Consider the following 19854-nt stretch of genomic DNA (forward strand, 5'->3'; position numbering starts at 1 on the left):
CTTGTATATTTAACCCCGTTTACTGTAAAAACAATACATATTAAGTGAAACTAATATTAAATTTATATCTGCCTTATACTTAACGATTAAGTGACATTAGAAGAACAATATTTGTTTAAGCCTAATATTATGACCACTTTACCCCATCTAACTTAAATTGTTCTAAAAAAGTACCTAAAAGAGATTCAACTAACTGCTAATGAGTAAGAGTTCTTGAGACATGTAGGAAGCTTCCTATGCAGTCAATCTAACCATAATTCTAACAAACAAAATTTCCCAATGAAGTTAAAAGAGGTGTTTAGATTTAAAAACTTTTCATATTCACACAAAATATTTTTTTTTACCGAATAAAATTTTGCCAGTTGTAAAATTTTGTATTCGAAATGTAGTTTCTAACTGCCCTACTCTATAATAAAATTTTCATATTCATTCGAACATTTATTTCCAAGCTATAGCCATTTATTTGACGAATGACCACTTTACCCCACCAGACCCTATATAAAAACTAAAATATTACTTTTTTAAAGGTTTTAGGGTACCTTCCCCTAAGATAACTGTGTTAAAATGGTCTCCAATTTTTAAAATAATTGAAAAACTTACAAGATGCAAAAAGATTGAAAGCTCAAACCCTGCATGCAATTTTTGTAGAAACACGAGCTGGATGTGGAAGTTCCTAAAAATAAGTTTTTTATCAAATGAATGGGGTTGTTTCCTTCAGTCAAAAGTACTACTTTTAGTCACTGAAATTGATAGAATTAGAAAGCAAAAAAAAAAAAAAAAATAATAATAACAAGGATCCAGAAAATACTTTCATTTTCCCAACAGTTGTTTTTAAATTATTTTTTTTAAATGTCCGATTTTGAAAACAAGGCGTGGTCTTTTGACTTCACAAATGATGCAATTTGGTGCATCTTTCCACGTTATGATAATCAAGAAGCGAATTAAAATTACGCTCTAAGCTTGCAATCAACCCTATCATTGCCAATACAAGTGAGTAAAGATGCGAATTAAATATTTTGTTCTGTGAATGGCAACACTGAATGGCATTTGTGATGGATTTCATCGGACAGAAGCGTGTCGATTTAAGTAATTTTTTAAAAATATTAAACTTAAACAAATTATTTAAAAAATGGTCAGATCCAAAATTTTCTTTCAGAAAAAATACTTTTAAAATTTTGGAAATGACCCTATTATTAATTGTTGAAATTCAGTTCTGAGAAAGTCTTGAATAAGCCAATTCCGTAAATGCCTTAAATTTGACAGTGGTTTTTCAAAAAAAAAAAAATCATTCAATGAAATTGCAATTTTCTGAATATACTTATAGAATCTTGGAAGCTCCGTGAAAAAAGACTGCAAAAGATTTTGATGTGTTTGTTTAAAAGTTTTTTGAACAATAAATCATAAAATTCAAGGACTAAAGATACATTTTTTTAAAGTTGATTTGTAGCTAATTCTTTTAAACATATTTTCCAAATTTCATGTGGGAGATACTAGCCTGTAAAAACGTAAGTGTTGAGGGAAATAGTAAATTTCATTGCTGAAAACATCGTTTCATTAGTGTAGGTAGGTGGAAAAAGAGGATTTTTTGGTACCAGGATTCAAGCACTCGAATTTCGCACATAGCAACTCAGATTTTCCATTTTTGAGTAATTTTTTAATCCACCAAGAATATTCAAATGTTCTGACTTTCAAAATCATAACCAGATCTAAATTTTACTTTGAGTTGATAGGTACTCAAGTTTCACTAGTTCTTTTACTGTAAAAAAATAGGACTTGTACTTTGCTTCCACAAACATGAATTTTTTTTTAATGTAGATAAAAAGAAAATATTAAAAATATTAGTAGTTGAAGACACTTGCTGAATGCTTCGATGGCGAAAGCTTAAAATCCTGCAAAGGAGTCAAAAAGATTGTACATTGCAATACATAGATGCTGCAAATAGAACATGAAGCGAGAAAACCTTAAATATCTCTTTCCCAACTAGTTTTGATTGTAAGGCAAAATCTTATGATTGAATAAAGCGGAATTAGAGAAAATGTTTTTAAAAAATTGCATTTAAAAAAAAAAGACAAAAAAAGATCAACTTTGAGGATATCTTTTCATGCTTCATTTCAAATGTTGAAAACCTTTCAACAGCTATGGGGATGAATAATCATTTTGCACACTACCATGGAAAACAAATTGCAGGGAAAAATTCAAGAGACAACAGAAATCACAAAAAAAAAAAGAGAGAGAGAGAGAAAAGTGACAAAAAAGCGAAAAATCACAGATCCGGGGACGAATACCTGTAATTGAAATACTGTAGTAAATTGTCTCTAATAAATAAAAAAAACTAAATTTATAGTTAAAATAACTTATTTATTAGCATATCTAAAAAGCTGTATTAGCAATTAACAACATTTCTTCTAAAATAGAAATTACAAAAGTTATACTTTGATGTTGATATAAACAAAATCTAAGTTTTATGTAATGCTTAAGATACAAAGTTTAAGCAAAATGAACTGTAACATATAAACATTTTGCTGTGACTAAAATGCTCAAACAAGTTATAACAGACTAGTAAAATGCAATTAAAATGTTCATCATTTTTTCTTCGGGTTTTTTTTCAAATATTTTGAATATATATATATAATTTTCTTCTCGAAAGATTCAGCATTTATATGATGAGGAAAGCAGAGATAATTTGCAAGTGCCTTACAATACAATGTTGAAATTTCAACTTTTCTTTCTTAAAAAGTTCAGCAATATATAAATAAATGCTATTCAGTCCTCCTCTACACTCCTGCTAAATGCATTTTTAAAAGTCTATATATACACTAACATATACAACTGTGCTTTAATCTTGTTTAAAGTCCACTGGGCGCAGCGCTTGTGGATTCCATTTTCTCACATTTGTTAGAGCTTCATTCAACTTATTACACCAAACAACCCTTTCTTCTTTTGTGTCTGCTGATAGAAGATGCCTGTAAATGAGAACAGTTTATTAATCTTTCAACAACACATAAAATGTTTAGTGCTTTTATAAAATTTAGCTATGCAAGGTGACTCAAAAAGAAATGGAAACATAAACCAAAAGTTTTCTGAAAAATCACTGATTTTTATTTAGGTATATTATGTTTAAATATTATATATTATAGGTTTAAATATTATATATAGTAGGTATGTTTAAATATTACATATAGATACAGATGAACCCGCACGGGGATGCCCGTGCTAAGAATTTAAAAGAAGTCTTCAATAAATGAAAATCTCCCTCTGCTCCCTGATGTGATGTAAAATAATTATTTTTCTTTACCTAAAATGCACACACACTCATTAAAAAAAAGCTATAAAAGTTTCGTTGCAATTTAAAACAATTTTCCGAAACATTAAATTACGCTAACAGTTTCTTTAAATGTAAAGTAATCTACCAACTCTATTGTTTATGGCCTCACTCGCCAAATGACCACCATGCTACCATAATAAGCAATCTGATCCTCTCAAAAACAAAAGTTGTGTCAAATGAATAAAAATTGTTCAACAATCAGGTTTAAAAAATGGACAAAAAATATAGTGTAAAATTTTCCGTCAAAGTGTAGGACAGAGCAATTTTGTAACTCAAAATTTTAATTTAGACCTCTTTGGATTTGAATAAAAACTAACGAGTTAAATTGATGTTTCATAACTAAATTTTTTCAGTACTCAGAAAAAATGAGAGCAGTTCACACACACACATATATATATATATATATATATATATATGGATGATTCAGGCTAGTGTCAATGTTATTTTAAGAAAAGTTACAATAATATTTGACCATATTCTTGTAGCAACCATATTCTCTCTTATTAACTATTACTATTAGTATATGAAACAATCCATTGTTTCACAAGACAATAACACTGTTTATGCAATTAGAGCAACTGTTAAATTATATTAAGAATATTTGGTAAACATGAAAACCGATAAATTTAATTAAATCATAAAGAGAAAATGTCAATTTTTCATTTAATCAGAAATAGACAGTGCTAAAAGCAATCAATAACCCTATTGTAATTACAGTATAACTTTGATTTAACGATACCCGATTTCCTTAATTTAATGATACATTTCACTGGTTCAGATTTGACTGCATCAAATGTCTATGCTCTGTGATTGAACGATAACATTTTCAAGTCCCTTGACAATCGTTAGATCGGGGTTATTATGTGCAACTTCTTTACTTCACTTTCTTTGCTTTACACAAAAACTACAAATATTTTTTCAAAAAATTGATAAATCCAAATTGTGAATAATACAAACCAACAAAACATATTCCTTACAAACGTATAGTAATGGTTTAATCTTATGGATTTCATAATGTTCAACTTTGATTTTACTTTTCATAGTTTCCTGATAATATTACAATCAAGCATTTTACTTTCTTTAAAGAAGTTATCTTACTTTGTGGTTGTTAAAGTATTGACACTTCTAGATATTAAAGTGTTTTTGTCTCCTTTTTCTTGTGGTCGAACTGTAACTAATTGAAAAGTTTGCGGTCTGGCACATATGTCTCTAGCAACCAACTTCACCTGACCAGTAACACACTGTTTGAGCTCAATAGTACCAATAGGTTCCTAAAAAGAGTCATATGAGGAGTTGAATGATTTGATGTTAAAAATAAATATAGTTTCATGAACAGTTTAGTTTGGAAAAATAGAAAGGAACATACTTTCTTTTGCTCATCATCGGGATACTTCCAGTAAGAAAGATATTGTGCATCGAGTGCACACCATCGGCGGTGCCAAGCTCCAAATCCACTTATGTCTTCAAACATGGTCTGAAATATTATTATGTAATGAAGGAATGTATGTACTAAATGCTTATGAAATTATGATGGTTTTCTTTTATTGCAATATAAATATTTTCATATATACAAAAAAAAAATAAAAATAAATAAAAAATCTCAAATACAAAATAAATAACAAAACTGATGTAAAGAATAACTAGAGCACAAATTTGCAAACAATTAAAATACATATAAAGTACAAATCTTAAAATTTGAATCATATTCATATTATTTTTTCTGTGCAAAAATAAACATTTTTACTTCTTAGCTCTAAGTGCTTCGACAATAAAAAATATTTCAAAAGGAGTACCAAACACTACCTCAAAGATATTTATAGTTACAGAACCAGACCAGTGGTTGGAAAAACTACTTTTTTTTTTAGAAATGTAGCGACTACAAACTACTATCAAGATGTAGTCATTATTTAGCTACTTTTAGGAGAGGAATTTGGCTGGAGTATGTAAGTAATATAATGATTTATTCATCAAATTTGCCAAAAAAATTTTTTACTAGGCTAGGTCTGACAAAATCAGTAACATCTAGTTATGGAGCACATTTGGACACTGCTTTGGGCACCCCTTACGCTATACAGTTGGCTCTCAGTTTAACGACGCTCTATTTAATGATTTTTTCTATTTAAAGACAACTTTTCATGGTCCCCGGTGCTCCACTGTAGTTTTAAAAACATTCTATTTAAGGAAGATTTTTTTGTGGTCCCTTGGAAGTCGTTAAATAGAGAACCAACTGTATATTTATGAATTATTCCATAAAAATGAAGAAATAGGGAGTTTACTGTTTAAACAATAATTTAATGTAAGAACCCTTACATTAAATTAGGAAATTTAATTATGCAAGGATAAATAGCTTATTTTTTTAATGTAATGATTTATTCATCAAATGGGTCAAAAAAAAATTTTCTACTAGGCTAAGTTTGACAAAATTATTAACATCTAGTTATTGAGCACATTTGGACACTGCTTTTGGCACCCTTAATGTTATTCCATCTATGGTTATTATATCTAATGTTCATCCATGTTATTATATCTAATGTTATATTTATGAATTATTCCATCAAAACGAAGAAAAAAGGTGCTTAAAATAATTTTTAAATAGCTAACAAATACTTGCTTTCATTCTTTCGTTGTGCATAAGCCGTGAACTTAAGTTTGGATTAAAGTACAACAGTCAACATGTTTTTTCAAGTGAAGAAAAAAAATATCATCTTAGTACTTTATAAAATCATTTCAAATGGGTACATATGACTTGTCCTATGTTTAAGCCAGAAACCAAAGAATAAAAGTTTAGCCAAGGGCTTTAATGCAGAAAATATTGATGCACTTTTTTTTTTATGTTTAGCTCTTATGGCATGATACACATTCATTCAAAGCAAACTCCTAAATTTTTATGTATATGAAATCTCAAAATTCCTACCCAGTTCATAAGTTATTTCTGAGAGCAGCAAGTTTAATCCAGTAGTTTTGGGAGAATGAAGAGTTTCCTATTAATGTGAATCTAAGCCATTTGTCTTTCCTACTTTAAATTATTAATATTGTTTTACTTATGGTGTCCATATGTGATCCAAGCATGTCCAAATGTACCCCATGTAGGCACACACGTGAACAATTTTTGAATAATTTTAAATATTCAAAAAAAAAAAAAAAAAGTCACATTGCCTAATATTGGAGCAAGCACATTTGAAGGGATTAGTAGTAAGATAATGGTTACTAAAATAAATTGAGAAAATAAAATGAAAAAAGTAAGTTTTTTTGTAAAAAAACAAAAACAAAAAAAAGTTCATATGTGCCTCCCTCTTACCTACATTTAATGTTTCTGATACATTACCAGGCATCCATTTGTAAGATAGGATCAAATATCAAAATATTACTCAACGTTTAAACTTCAAAAATTCTAAATTATAATCACTTAAATCACATTTGCTAAAATTTCATCATTATTGCAAACATAAATGTTCAGAAATCAATATTTGAATGAGATAAAGTTATTCAAAGTTATTCAACTGTCTGTACCCGTTGGAAAATTAAAAGAGAGGGATAGAAAGCTTTTTACTCACCAAAAAGCCTTTTTGCATAGTTTTATGTTCAGCATGTAAAGACAGCTTTACCTTTAATACTCCTTCCAGAGGAGATGTAAATGGTACCTTAAAAAAAAGTAGGAAATGTTTTTAGAAATCTTTTAAGTCTTCAAAAACATTCTTGAGAAGTGTTCATTTTGACTTCATCACAATCAGGGCCCGATCAAGCCAAACTGGTGCCCAGGTCCTGAGTAGATGTTGGTGCCCCCCCCCCCCACATGAGAAAATCCGAACAATTTTAAAGTCAATGTTTCATACTAAAAACCTAATTACTAGAAACTACATTTTAAAGGAACATTACTACGTTTGAAAGGAAATCTGGGATTTGAATACCAAACACTTGATAGTCACCAAACTAATCACAGTTAAAACTGCCTCTTAAGACGAAAAAAATTTAAAAAACAATTTAAAACTGCAAAAAAAAAAACTTACTAATTCTGACATCAAGCTTTAAAAAAGCTTCTTTCTGGCTTTAACAGAGGCAAATGTGTCGATCAAATAATTGAAACCTATGTTTGATGTCATAGATTTTTCAATGGTCAATAAGGAAAACGCCTGTAAATTATCCTGAGAAACGCAGCTTCTCAAATGATTTTTGATTCTTTTCAAAAATGAAAAGGAACGTTCACTGGAACAGCTGCTGATAGGCAAGGTAAGAAGAAGCTGCAGGGGTGAATCCACATTCGGAAATGTATGTGTAATGTTTAGTTATCTTATCCTTTTAAAACATTCTCCAGGAGAAGGGTTACCTTTTGCAAAAAATTGAAAGTGTGTTAATTCTTCTGGAAAATGTTCATCTATGTCATCCGAGTAATTATTTTGAAATTCCAGAGCTAAGGGACAACGACTTCTTTACGCAAAATGTTTTTATTTTTATGAGGTTTTCAGCTGATTTTTAAAAAAATTTGAGCCTCCTCTCCCTTAAAGTTGAGAAAAAGTAAAATGAGCTTTTTTTTTTAAAAAAAAGGAAGGAAGTAAGTGAATTTAGGTTATGCTATTTTGGTGCCCCTAAATTTGTGGTGCCCAGGTCCGCGGACCCGCCGGACCGTGCGTTAATCAGGCCCTGATTCACAATTAATACACGTACAATAAAAACTTAACTATGAAATAAAAATTCCTATTTAATCAACACTGACCCAAGTTATCTGTATTTAATATTTATATAATAATATACTGTTTCATAGCACAAAGATTCAGTTATTTTTCTTGATATTCAAGAAATCTTTCGATTCCGCTCGATATCACTGCTGTTTATGAAATCACAGCACTTTAAACAATTTACTACTGTTTCAGTTGTATGCCCAATTTCTTTTCTCTTTACTTCAGTTCGCCGTTCCCTTGGTCTTTTTTGAACTAAAAGCACGGTTAGTTGAGCTGCCCAGAACATAAAGGATCCTTTTTCAAAATTATTACCAAAGTTGTAAATCTCTCAAAGATAAGTCAGCTGCTACTCAATAAAATTTTAGGTTGCTAGGCACGTCAAAAAGTAGCCCACTCGTCTACTCTTCACGCAATCTTGCAATGCTGGGGTTATTAAGTTGTAAATAAATTATGTTAAAGGAAAAAAAACATCTTCATCTGACTGCATTTTTATACATGAATGAAGCCGAAACTTTCTTAAAAACTTCGACTTAAGAGTACATTTGAGATATAGAGATAACTTTGTATTGAAAATGCTAAATTATTTTGGGCCCGAAAGAAAACTTCAAGGTAAAGGAATATTCAAGTTATCGACAGTCAACTATGCATTATTAAGAGATGACTTAGCAAAATATTCTTGCTTAATAGTTGTTTATTAATTTTACACTATTATATCTTTAGTATAAAGATTTTGTACATTTTATTTTTTATACTTAATATGTCAATATTTTAACACTTAGTTCAATATATAAAAGTTATGCTAAAAAGATAGGCTGGATTTTAAGTTGTCAAACTTATTTTACTTTATCGAGAGTGAAGCAACTCTTGTTACAATTTTGAAGAGTGAACCGTGTATAACCAATAACACCAAAGCTTGATGACCTAACAGCATTTGGACCTCCAGGACTGCTAACAGCTAAAAAAGAAAAAAACATTTTTACACTTGAGAATCAATTACTCTTATTAACAAACATTTTATTACTTGTTTCAAAATTCATTTGCAAAAAGTATTTATTTTGATTGATACAGTCATCTCTGCTACATGTGAGCACCTTGGGACACAACGATTTTGATAACAACCGACTGATAGCCAGGGTTGGAAAATATCATGATATTTTCGAAAATATTTATACTTTGATATATATAAGATATTTTGATATATATCCGATATTTTCAATTAATGCAAACTAAAGTCTTCAAAATAGTAAATGCATTCTCAAATCACTCTTTATTTTGTTACATTATAATCACAATATGTAAAAATACTTATTTACAATACTTAAAATTAAAGCTTCTTTCTTTATTTTTCTAACATTTCATTTAACATTTTTATCAATTTTAATCGAGTTAATTTAGCATTAGCTGTTTTACTCATTTTTCTTCTGTTAGCTACTTTTACAGTTGTATGACTCAAAAATAATTAATATACATTAGTCAGTGCACAGTCATAAGACAATTTCATTTTTTCTCACCAATGTTTAATATTTAATTATGCCCTCTTAATCTGAATTAAATTTTTTACATTACAAATATTTTTTGAATATAAAATACAAGTAAGAAAGTTTAGGTTATGTTTAATAATAAATAAACAATATTACTATGATTAATGTACTTTTTATAGTGAAAATACCATAGTCGGAAAAATAAATATCGAGAAAATCAAAATATCATGATATTTTCAAAATAAATATCGGATATATATTGTAATATATATCATGATACATATCGACTAATATATATCGGCGAACCCTGCTGCTAGCATCACTAAATTAGATAAATTTACAAACTTAAGCTATGCATATTTAGTTTCAAAATAAAATGAAAAAACTCATATTTATGAACTGCATATTTCGATGAAAATATAACAGTATACATAATTTTTTTTTTTTTTAACTATCAATTGTTGGTAGTCCACATTTTTTTAGAAGCTCATTTATAAATTGCTCGTAATCAATGTTTCCTCCAATCATTGAAGCAGTGCTGTTCTCTATGTTTCAACACTTTCAACGCATTCCTCATTTCAGCATTTGTAGGAGGTGGCTCAATATCACTACAACTTTATTTTATGCATCAGTTTCATCATTCTTCTGCTTTTCTATAACAACGTCTGATTTAGTTAATGGCGAGCAGTAAGGATATTTTGAATAATTTTCATCCATGACTTAAACTCGTAAGATGTCATATCTGATTATCATCACTTTTTAGTTTTCTGATTAACTTTTCTGCAAAATCTTGAGTAGGCGAAGCAGAAACCTGATTTCTGATTTGACAATTGATAACATTAAACGATGTAACGCTCAAATAAAGAGATAGCTTTAACATAAAATTTATAAAGGAAATTGGGATTGAGTGTTTTGATAACAATAAGCGATTGGAAATGTGGTACATTTTTGAGACATTTTAGGTTTAAAAAAATTAGCATAGTAAAAATAGCTAAGTTAATTTGTCAAACCAGTCCTTTGAATCAAAGGCTTTTTATCAAGGCTGTAATGAAAAAACGAATGTAAATGATGTTCAAATGAAAGATGTACAAAAAGTGCTCTACTGTATTAGAGAAACAGTACATTTTTTTTACGAGCACACAAGACAATAGAGAAAGTATTGCAGTTAAATATTTTAGTAAAAGTAATGTGGCTTGCATTCACAACTAAATAAAATGTGGACAAATACAAATGATTTTGTGATAATTCACACCACCAAGTGTTTTCTTATTCAAGTTTTGCTTTTGCCACATGTTTAAAAATCTCTTATAAATAGAAATTGTTTGTCTTTTGTTCGCATACAGTTGAGCTGATATCAAATTTAAAATCCATTACAGTTATCTGAAAATAAGTGCTGTACGAAGCAGTAAATGTCACTGAAACCATGCAGCTAACAGAACTTCCAGACGAGTGAGCATGATTGCTTGATCATGGTGACCTCTGACAAATTGAATACCAAAGTATGGGACCTTAAATGCTTAGAAATGGGACCTGAGCTAAAGAAAAAATATGTCGCAGGTAATTGGCATTGGCCTACGATCATTAGATTTTAATTTTTTTTTATTTTTATTGTCAAATTGTGTATTGTATATGAGGATCGATACAATAAATAAATCATATTTGTACTGAAAAACAGCTTTGTACTTTTGCTTGAAATGCTTTGTGCTGTATATTGAGAAGATAAAAAGTATTGTAAACCAAAAGCTAATGCTAAGAGATAGCCGCACAATTTTAGCAAAAAACTAATATCACGCATGGCACAAGGCATTGAAGAAACTTTAAAATAAGCTACAAGTACTATGTTTTCAAACCTTAAAATAAGCTACAAGTACTATGTTTTCAACAAGTAAAAAATGAATGCTCACAATTTTAAACATTTAAAATATAAAAAAATTTAAATTGAAGAAGAAAATATTTTTTTTTCCCACTATGTTTTTTTTTTTTTTAAATTATTATTATTTAAGGGGGGGAAGTTTTGATCTTCGGATTTTCTACAGTTAAGAATTACCAAATTGGGGTCCCATACTGTATTATATTTTCAGCTTGACTAACAAATTTAAACACAAGAAAATTCTTTATTCAAATGGCAAATTTCAAATTTTTAAAACAAAGAACCAAACATTTGCCACATAGATCAATATTTTTTCATTGTAAATTAAATAATGCATAAATGGAAAAAATGATAATAAAGTAACACAAAACCTTGCAAATATCAATATCATCTTCTTAAAATCATGCATTTTTCTTTAAACAATTTAACAAAAAAAAAACTGTTGGCTGTAAAATCTCAAAGCATGAGTTAAAACAATGAACACTGCAGAAATATGTCTAACACATGAGAAAGTTTCAAATACATACCTGGAAGCAATATTTTGCCTTCAGCTCTTTTTCCCTTTGGCGTAAGACGAATTTTGCTATGTTCCTGGAAGGATATACACAAATATAATATTCAACAGCAGAAGTCAAATCTTTTTGGTGAGTTATAAAAATTAAATTGGGCCTGATTTACAATGCAATCGTTGAACATCCTACAAATACTTTCAAAATAAAAACATATTAATAAAAAAAAAGCTTTGCTTTAAAAAAGAACATCTATTCAGTTTTAACATCGAAATAGATAAAAGGCAAAAACACTTACTCGCTTTATATGGTACTTTTTTTCATGTGGGAGAACTTCCTTTTTTGACTGCTACAAGAAATAAATAATACTTATTGTTTTGTATATAAAAAACTTATTTAGTTATTTATTTTTGACCCTTATTATTTACTTACCAAGCCATAAACTTCAAACACCACTGAAAAATCTGCAGGCAAGTTTTGCAGTTTAATATGATTCGTAAAAGTTAAAGCTCCATCAGAAAGTTTGTCACTAGTAGAAACCATTTGTGTCACTATAACTTGAGCTCCAAAGCGAATCAAGCACAAGAAATGATGCACCATTTCATCTGCAAAATAAAATTTTATTACAATAAAAAAGGTGTTAAGTTCCCCTTAAAATGAGAGAAAGGTATTTTAAGGGAAAATTAAATGTATGAAAAATAAGCAATCGCCTGAGAACATGTTTTCCCCCTCATAACTTTATGCTCGACATTCTAGAAAAAGGAAGTAGCAAGTATTCATTGATAAAAAAACTACTTTAATACAATATATATATATATATATATATATATATATATATATATATATATATTAGGGCTGGGCGATACATCGATACATCGCAAAACACCGGTGTCAAGCAATCATCGCCACGCCGGTGTTTATATTTACTCTTCTTCCGATACACCGCGATTCCCGGTGAAACGCGATGTATCACGATACATCGTGATGCGCCGCGATGTTTCCAACGGCTTCAGAACGTCTGAGTGAACCACGATGCTTGCGAAAGACCGCGTTCGTTGAAACACCGCGATGCGTCGGAAGGAAAAACGGCCTCATAATGATTCGGCGAGATTGCGCACGCTCGGGACCTTCGCGATTCTCCCCGGCTCGCTGATACACCGCGATGCATCGGAAGAACTGCCTTCACTTCGCAGATACATCGCGGATGACTCGGCGAGACTACTCGCTGATACACCGCGATGCATCACGATGCGTCGAAAGAACTGCCTTTGAGAATACATCGCGGCTTATGATGACTCGGTGACTGAAGTCGAAGCATCGCTTCTCGCAGCCAATGGCGAAGCATCGTGATATTATGTCGATGGCAGGGCCGTAGACAGGGTGGGGACCGTCAGAACAAATACCCCCCGAAATTCTAGGACACAAACTTTTTAGTCCTTCCCTTTTTTTAGTTTTTCCTTCTCCACTCAAAAGAAAAAAGAAAAGAAACAACCAAGACTCTGAATCCTCTAATCAAAACGTTTCCCCTTCACCTTGACCTTGCTACTTCTTTCTTTAAGTCAAACCCCTTCTCTGACCCCCCCCCCCCCCCCCCGCACAAAAAATGCGCAGTGGACTGGGGTCATTGTTTGAAATGGGGAATGTCTTCCAAAATATGAAATTAAAATGAATCTTCTGTGTTTTTATGTGGCTCATGCTTTTGCAGACCTTGCGCCTTACCCCACCCCCTCCCCCTTGGTGGACACCCTTGATTTAATGAAAAGAAAATACATCGAAATATCGCGATGTATCGGAATATCGCGATGTATCGCAATGTTAAAATCTGCAACATCGCCCAGCACTAATATATATATATATATATATATATATATATATATATATATATATATATATATATATATATATATATATATTTGGAGGAAAATGAAATTAATGATATTGAATTATAATATATAATATGTTAGATTTAAAGCAAGAATGAATTAAATCCAAAATTGTTTTTGTAACACATCCCTAATTAACAGATGCTTCTTTTGAATTTTTTAACATCATTACAACTTTTATTGTGCTTTTTGACAGTTTGCTGACATGTTTTAAATTAAACGTTTTGCAGTACTAACAGCAATATGCTGTGTGCCATGTTGACCACTTGTGCCCAAAGTGGCTGTATCTCAATAAGTGTATGTAAAAAGTAATTTAAAAAAATACTTACTAGTTTTTCCTTCCAGCTCAGCAGCTATAAATTCCCTTTTCAAAGGAAGCTGAATTCCCGTTATCGTGAGAGTTCCGGTACCATCAGGAATACTTTCTCCTTGAGCTCCATGAGTCTTAAGTCTCTGTATTTCATTTAAACATGCTTGACGTTTTTGAGCTAAAGTTTAATGCATATAAATTAAGAGGTACAAAATAACAATCAAGGAGAAAAACCTCCATTTTTAACTTCAAATTTCAAGAAGAAAATCTCACAGTATAAAATATAAAAATTGTTTATTTATTCCCATTCTCTCCAGGTGCAGTTTAACTGCTATGCTCAATGTTTTTTGTATATCTTTTTTTTTTCTAGGAGTTTAAAGCAGTTTTGCATATCACAACAAAATTCTATGAACTTATAAAATTTAAACAAAATTAATAACTTATAAACAATGTCAAAATGGAAAATAAAATATCGAGGAGAACATTCTACTTTTACTCTTAGTTTTGGCATGTTTCCAAAATGTTTTAGTCAAAGAATATCAAAACTACTAAAATTAAGATTAACATCAACTACTAAATATATTTTTCAAATTTTTAAAAGAAGACTATTTATAACTTCAAGGTGAAATTGATAGGATTGAGAAAGATTTAAATATATTTATATACCACAAAGCATTGTATTGGATGAACAGAAGTATAGAATGACATTTTTAAAAACTGTTTTAACCCGTTCGCACCCAGCGTCACGCGGACGCTACGCAACGATTCCTCTCCTATCAGCCCAGCGTCACTTATCCGCTACGCACTCTGATCGACGCTGTAGTCCCAGCGTCACGTATATGCTTTCTCGAAATGGAACGATTGAATTGAATATTTAAATGATACTAGATGGCGCTAAATGGCTATAACTTTGATCATATTCGAGTCACATGGTATTTGACCTTCATGTACACGCTTTAGTTTCTTATTTGGGCCTCTCAATGGGATAGATTTTTTTTTATGTAAACAACAGTGAATCACTGCTCTGCGCATATGATTTATGAGGTCTCAATTGCTCTTGCTTATATCTTTGCTTCTCTTTTTTTTACGAGTAATTGAAAGATATATACATCTAGCTGAATAAATTATGGGGGAGGGAAGGAAGGTTGAAATATTTTTGCGTATGTGTTCCAGACTTTTGGGATTCCCCGTTCAATGAGAGTACAGGAATGAGTTCAAGAGGCCTGAAATTATGATTATTTTTGAATCCTTTCTGATATTGTTCTTCTGTATTTATTCTTTTTCATTTGGGGATGGGAAACTGCAATAAAAATGATTAGCGAAGTGAGTGAAAGGGAATGTTTTCGAGTGAATTATGAAGCAGTTTTGAAACTTGTCGCGTGGGAAATATAACTAGTTTAAATTCGTTGACCTAAGTTGTTTTAATCAAAATTACATAAGGAACATATTTTTTTGCTACATTTCCTTTTCTTTGATTCCACACTCACGATGTCAAACTCTAACTTTGTTTTTGTGCACATATCATTTAATTTTGTGCACATGGTTAAAGTTTTAGTATTCTACTTATTTCGTTCCTTCTAATAATGTAATAGTCTTTATATTAGTAATTAGTAATCAGTAGTACATTGTTTAAACAAAATTAAAATTTCAAGCCATTATTTTGAGATGCTGATTTTATATGAATATTTTTGTTCAGTTAGGCTTAACTGCTGTAAATGCTCGGGCCGATGGCGGCGTTCCATTTCAGAACGTTCGGTCCCGTAGCTGCGCTTCGTTTTCCGAGCACTGGTCCTCAAGGGGTTAAAAAGTTATTTGCATGCTTGTTTTTAAATAAAAAGTGAGCAAAGCCAAAAATTATTTGGCATTAGAATACAAAACTAAAACAGCATGTTTTCATTCAACATACTGATTGTTACTTCCAGCTTTAGGTTCAGGACTTTACAAAACCACTGTGAGCTTTGGCGAAGAAGAAAATCCGTACTCAGTACTTTAAATTGTTAAACTTGAGCTTTTCCTAACACCATATTGTATTTTTTCAAAATTATCAAGCATATTTTAGGGATTTTATCAAGGAAATAACTTTGTAGAACTTTTCATTCAGTGTAGGCAATTTGTAACAAAATATAAAAGTATTTTACTCTTGGTTCATTGTTATGTGTCATAGAAACTATCATAAGTTTAAAACATATGAGTATTTTCAGTAATCAAAGTTAAAAATTCACTGCAGTTTATACATTAAAACAACTTACTAGCAATCAATAAAAGTCTTTCTCCTTCAACTTGCTCTGAAGAACCTGAGAATTCTGTTGTAACACTACACAAATTCAAAGCTTGACTTGTTTGGCTAATCACTGTCTGCTGCCTTAAAATTTCTTGCTGTAATGACTAATAGGATGAAATGACATTTTTACTTATGATATTTAAACAAAGGGAGCAAAACCTAAATATTAAATGTAAATAATTTGTTATAAAAATTTTTACATGGAATGACGTTAAGATTTTTTTTTTTTTTTTTCAAAACTAACTTTTTTCACTTAAAGATAACAGATAATTCCAAATAAAAGTCCATCCTGAATAATAGGTAAGAGAGGTAGACAAACATATCAGAGGGTCTACTCTCGATAAGGCAACAGCTTCTCTGAGTTTTTCCACTGATAAAAAGATAAAATTTTCAGGCATCAAACTGTTGATGTGCTTTTAAAAATTATTAAAAAAGGTGTACATTTACTTATATTTTGTATGTAACTTTTATCATTGATTTTAACAAACATTTTTCATTAAAATTTGTTATCCAATTCAATAATAAATTATTCTAAAATTGCTTTTTTAAATTTTATTTATTTATTTATTTACTTTTTTTTTTTTTTTCATTTTTGAATTATAGTATTTAAATACAGCAGCCATCAAAAAATATATCAACAAAACTACTTATGATGATAGACCAGAACCTAAAAGAAGCTTTATACACATGTTATCTTTTTTTATATGTAATAAAGTGCCCCTAAAAAAAGGTAAATAAATAAACCTTACCCCCCTTTTTTGAACTTGGGGTACCAAATTCATTTGAAATCAGTTCCAAAAACCCCAGTGCCAAAATCATTGTTCCCTGTGCAATTGAATACAATAAGTATACAAAGGACGAAAGAAACTAATAGTTGGAAAAACAACTCATTTTGAATTGTGATACTTGGAATCACTTTCGCCAAATTACATAAACATACAGACAAAATATAGTGTAGGAAAACATGGAAAAAAGAGTTTAAAGAAACATAGGAACAGTTTAATATCTGATTTTTCTACCTATAAACTATGCTTGTTTGCCAATCTGTATCACTAAAAATATGTTTTGGAGCCATTCCACGAATCAATGACCATTTTGAGAAATAAACTTTGTGCTGAGAAAAATCAGGAAATATTGTTGGATGTATGTAAGGATTGTTTTGTTCTGCGTGAGACAGATAATATATTTAATAAAAACTAACTTAAAAAGGTAATTAACAAAATTCTGTGGATTGAGAAATCACAAATGTATGTTTGATTTTTTAAGCAAAAAATCTGGCTCATTAGCTTTTAAAATTACTTTTTTTAGAGAAATATATCAGCTATCAAGTGCAGGACAAAATGGCCACTGTTCTGTAGAATGGCCCTTTGACGTTTTAGGTGAAAAGACATACCTGAATACGTTCTTGGATTATTTCCCCGCGACCAGCCTCATCTGGTGGTGGACTGACTTGCTCTTTTCTAACAATAGTACGAACAGGTGGTGTTTTCGTCTCCTGCTTTTTTTTCCTATAAAAACTCACAGTGTACAATAGAGGTGTATCAGGATTTACTTCTTTTGCAGGATTGTCTTCACTTTGACTCGAAGCAATAGTTTCATAAGAGCCAACTGAACTTGTGCTAGAATAACTATCAGTTCTTGAAACCTACATAAATATAAAAAGTTCAAATAATGAATGCATAGAAAGTGAAACTTGTAAATACGTTTAACTCATATCAAAATTAATAATCATGAAAATAGTATGAGCAAAAATGTAAACACAAATATAGTGTTAATAGAATAAAAGGCACTTAATAAATAACGGGATAACAACACATTGAAAAATATTTTAAATTAACTAATTGTTTTACGCTGCTCATCCTAAATAATTATAATTTTATGGGACAGCAACATTTTGAAAATTACTTCATGAAATTACTCAAATGCAGTGTATTTTAAACATCCAGAAATGTTATCCAAAACTGCAAAAATAATTGATTTTGGCAAGATTTGAAAACAAATAATGCAAAACGTCAAAAAACTAAGTCTTGTTTTCGTCATTTATCAAATCTGAATAGTGTGTAAATCAAACATATTTCATTAGTATTGTGATTTGAATGTCATTAAAAAACCGTTTTTTTTTTTTGCATTGAAAAAAGGGTTCTTTGTAACCCTGAAACCTATGTATGCAGTTTTCCGATTAATTTGTGCCTTTCTTTATATGTTGTTTCATATTCTTTTATCACTTTTGCTATAATTCAGGCTTAATCCAATTTGCCAAATAATTTATTTAAACTTACTATAATTTTTCTTGTTAAAATACCAAAGAAAAAAGGAAAAATGAGGAAAACTATCAAATTAACTAATGTTAAAAATATGCTAGACTTACAACTTTGTTGCTGTTATCTGACATTGAAGATAATGTTTGATAATGACTTGAAGGTACACTGTAGTATGAACTTGAGCTGAAATTTTGCGGCAGTGAAACATTACTGGATGTACCTTCTGTAGAAGTGGATTCTGGCTCTGAAAAATAAATATTATTCCTCAATATAAATATTATTTGATCCATTAGTAACAGCTAAAAACAATAATTCACATTGAAGTAACATTTCATGTTTTGAATACAGTAGAGCCTTGTTTTATGCGGGGTTACATTCCACAAAAATGCTGCGTAAACCAAAATCGCATAAATTAAGACTTAATATTAGTGTTAAAGTATGGTTTAGGTTCTAGAAGGAAAAAATATACTTCAGTCTAGTAGTAGATAAATATATAATAAACTGAATGTGTAATTATTTCAATTTATTAACCCGATGTGCAAAAAGAGAAAATTAATAAACTTACTATGTACTTAAAATACACAGCCAGCTCAGTTATTCCATCCGAGGACTGCAGTTTCGTGCTTTTTAGCACTCATCAGCCCGGAATAGGAATCACATGAGCTGGAGGCGAAAAATCTCTTAAGGGAGCCAAGAGAGCCAAACAAACTGGTAGCTAATGCAGAATTAGCAAACCAGATGAGCGACCGCAGCAATGGTGCGGTTCAACTCAAAGATTGATGGCAAAGCTAAGGTATAAAAACCTACCTTAACTTACTACAAAAGCTCCCGTTACAAAAGCCGTTTGTAACTTACTACAAAAAACTTACTATGTATATAAAAATATCTGGTTTTGAATCTGTTGACAGACATTAGCTACTTTTCACTGCATTTCTTTGCAGGGCATTAATGCATCCTTGATTTCTCACATCATTTTCATAGCAGGATTTTTCTTTACTGACAAATCAAAAAGTTCCATTGCCATTGCCAAGGAATGGCTCTAAACTTTCAATGTGAAAGTTTTTGATTGTGTCATCGATGTTAGTATTCTCCATAGCTTTGTCCTCCTTTGTCTCTCCTAAAAGCCCTTCTTCGGGGAGCTTTGACTTGTATGAGTCTAATAACTTTAGTTCCAGAACTTTCTTTTTAAAAGTAGTCATAAAAACATGTCTTCAGTGACCCAAGCTCGCTTATTAGCAAGCCAAAGTACTCTTCATTG

General features: G+C 30.5%; 1 protein-coding gene across 1 annotated transcript in view; it reads right to left on the minus strand.

Annotated features, from left to right (window-relative positions):
• Positions 1 to 2443: 2443 nt before the first annotated feature.
• LOC129226439 (anillin-like) overlaps positions 2444 to 19854 on the minus strand; it is a 55179-nt gene continuing 37768 nt past the window's right edge. The window contains exons 9-20 of the mRNA XM_054861045.1: positions 18704 to 18840; positions 17729 to 17980; positions 16304 to 16439; positions 14074 to 14232; positions 12294 to 12466; positions 12160 to 12210; positions 11880 to 11943; positions 8844 to 8956; positions 6880 to 6966; positions 4692 to 4799; positions 4424 to 4596; positions 2444 to 2963 (exon numbers count right to left, since the gene is read on the minus strand). Of these exons, the coding sequence (XP_054717020.1) occupies positions 2837 to 2963; positions 4424 to 4596; positions 4692 to 4799; positions 6880 to 6966; positions 8844 to 8956; positions 11880 to 11943; positions 12160 to 12210; positions 12294 to 12466; positions 14074 to 14232; positions 16304 to 16439; positions 17729 to 17980; positions 18704 to 18840 (1580 nt within the window). The 3' untranslated portion in view covers positions 2444 to 2836. The remainder of the gene's footprint in view (positions 2964 to 4423; positions 4597 to 4691; positions 4800 to 6879; positions 6967 to 8843; positions 8957 to 11879; positions 11944 to 12159; positions 12211 to 12293; positions 12467 to 14073; positions 14233 to 16303; positions 16440 to 17728; positions 17981 to 18703; positions 18841 to 19854) is intronic.

This window comes from Uloborus diversus, chromosome 1 (assembly GCF_026930045.1).
Source record: "Uloborus diversus isolate 005 chromosome 1, Udiv.v.3.1, whole genome shotgun sequence".
Taxonomy (NCBI): Eukaryota; Metazoa; Arthropoda; class Arachnida; order Araneae; family Uloboridae; genus Uloborus; species Uloborus diversus.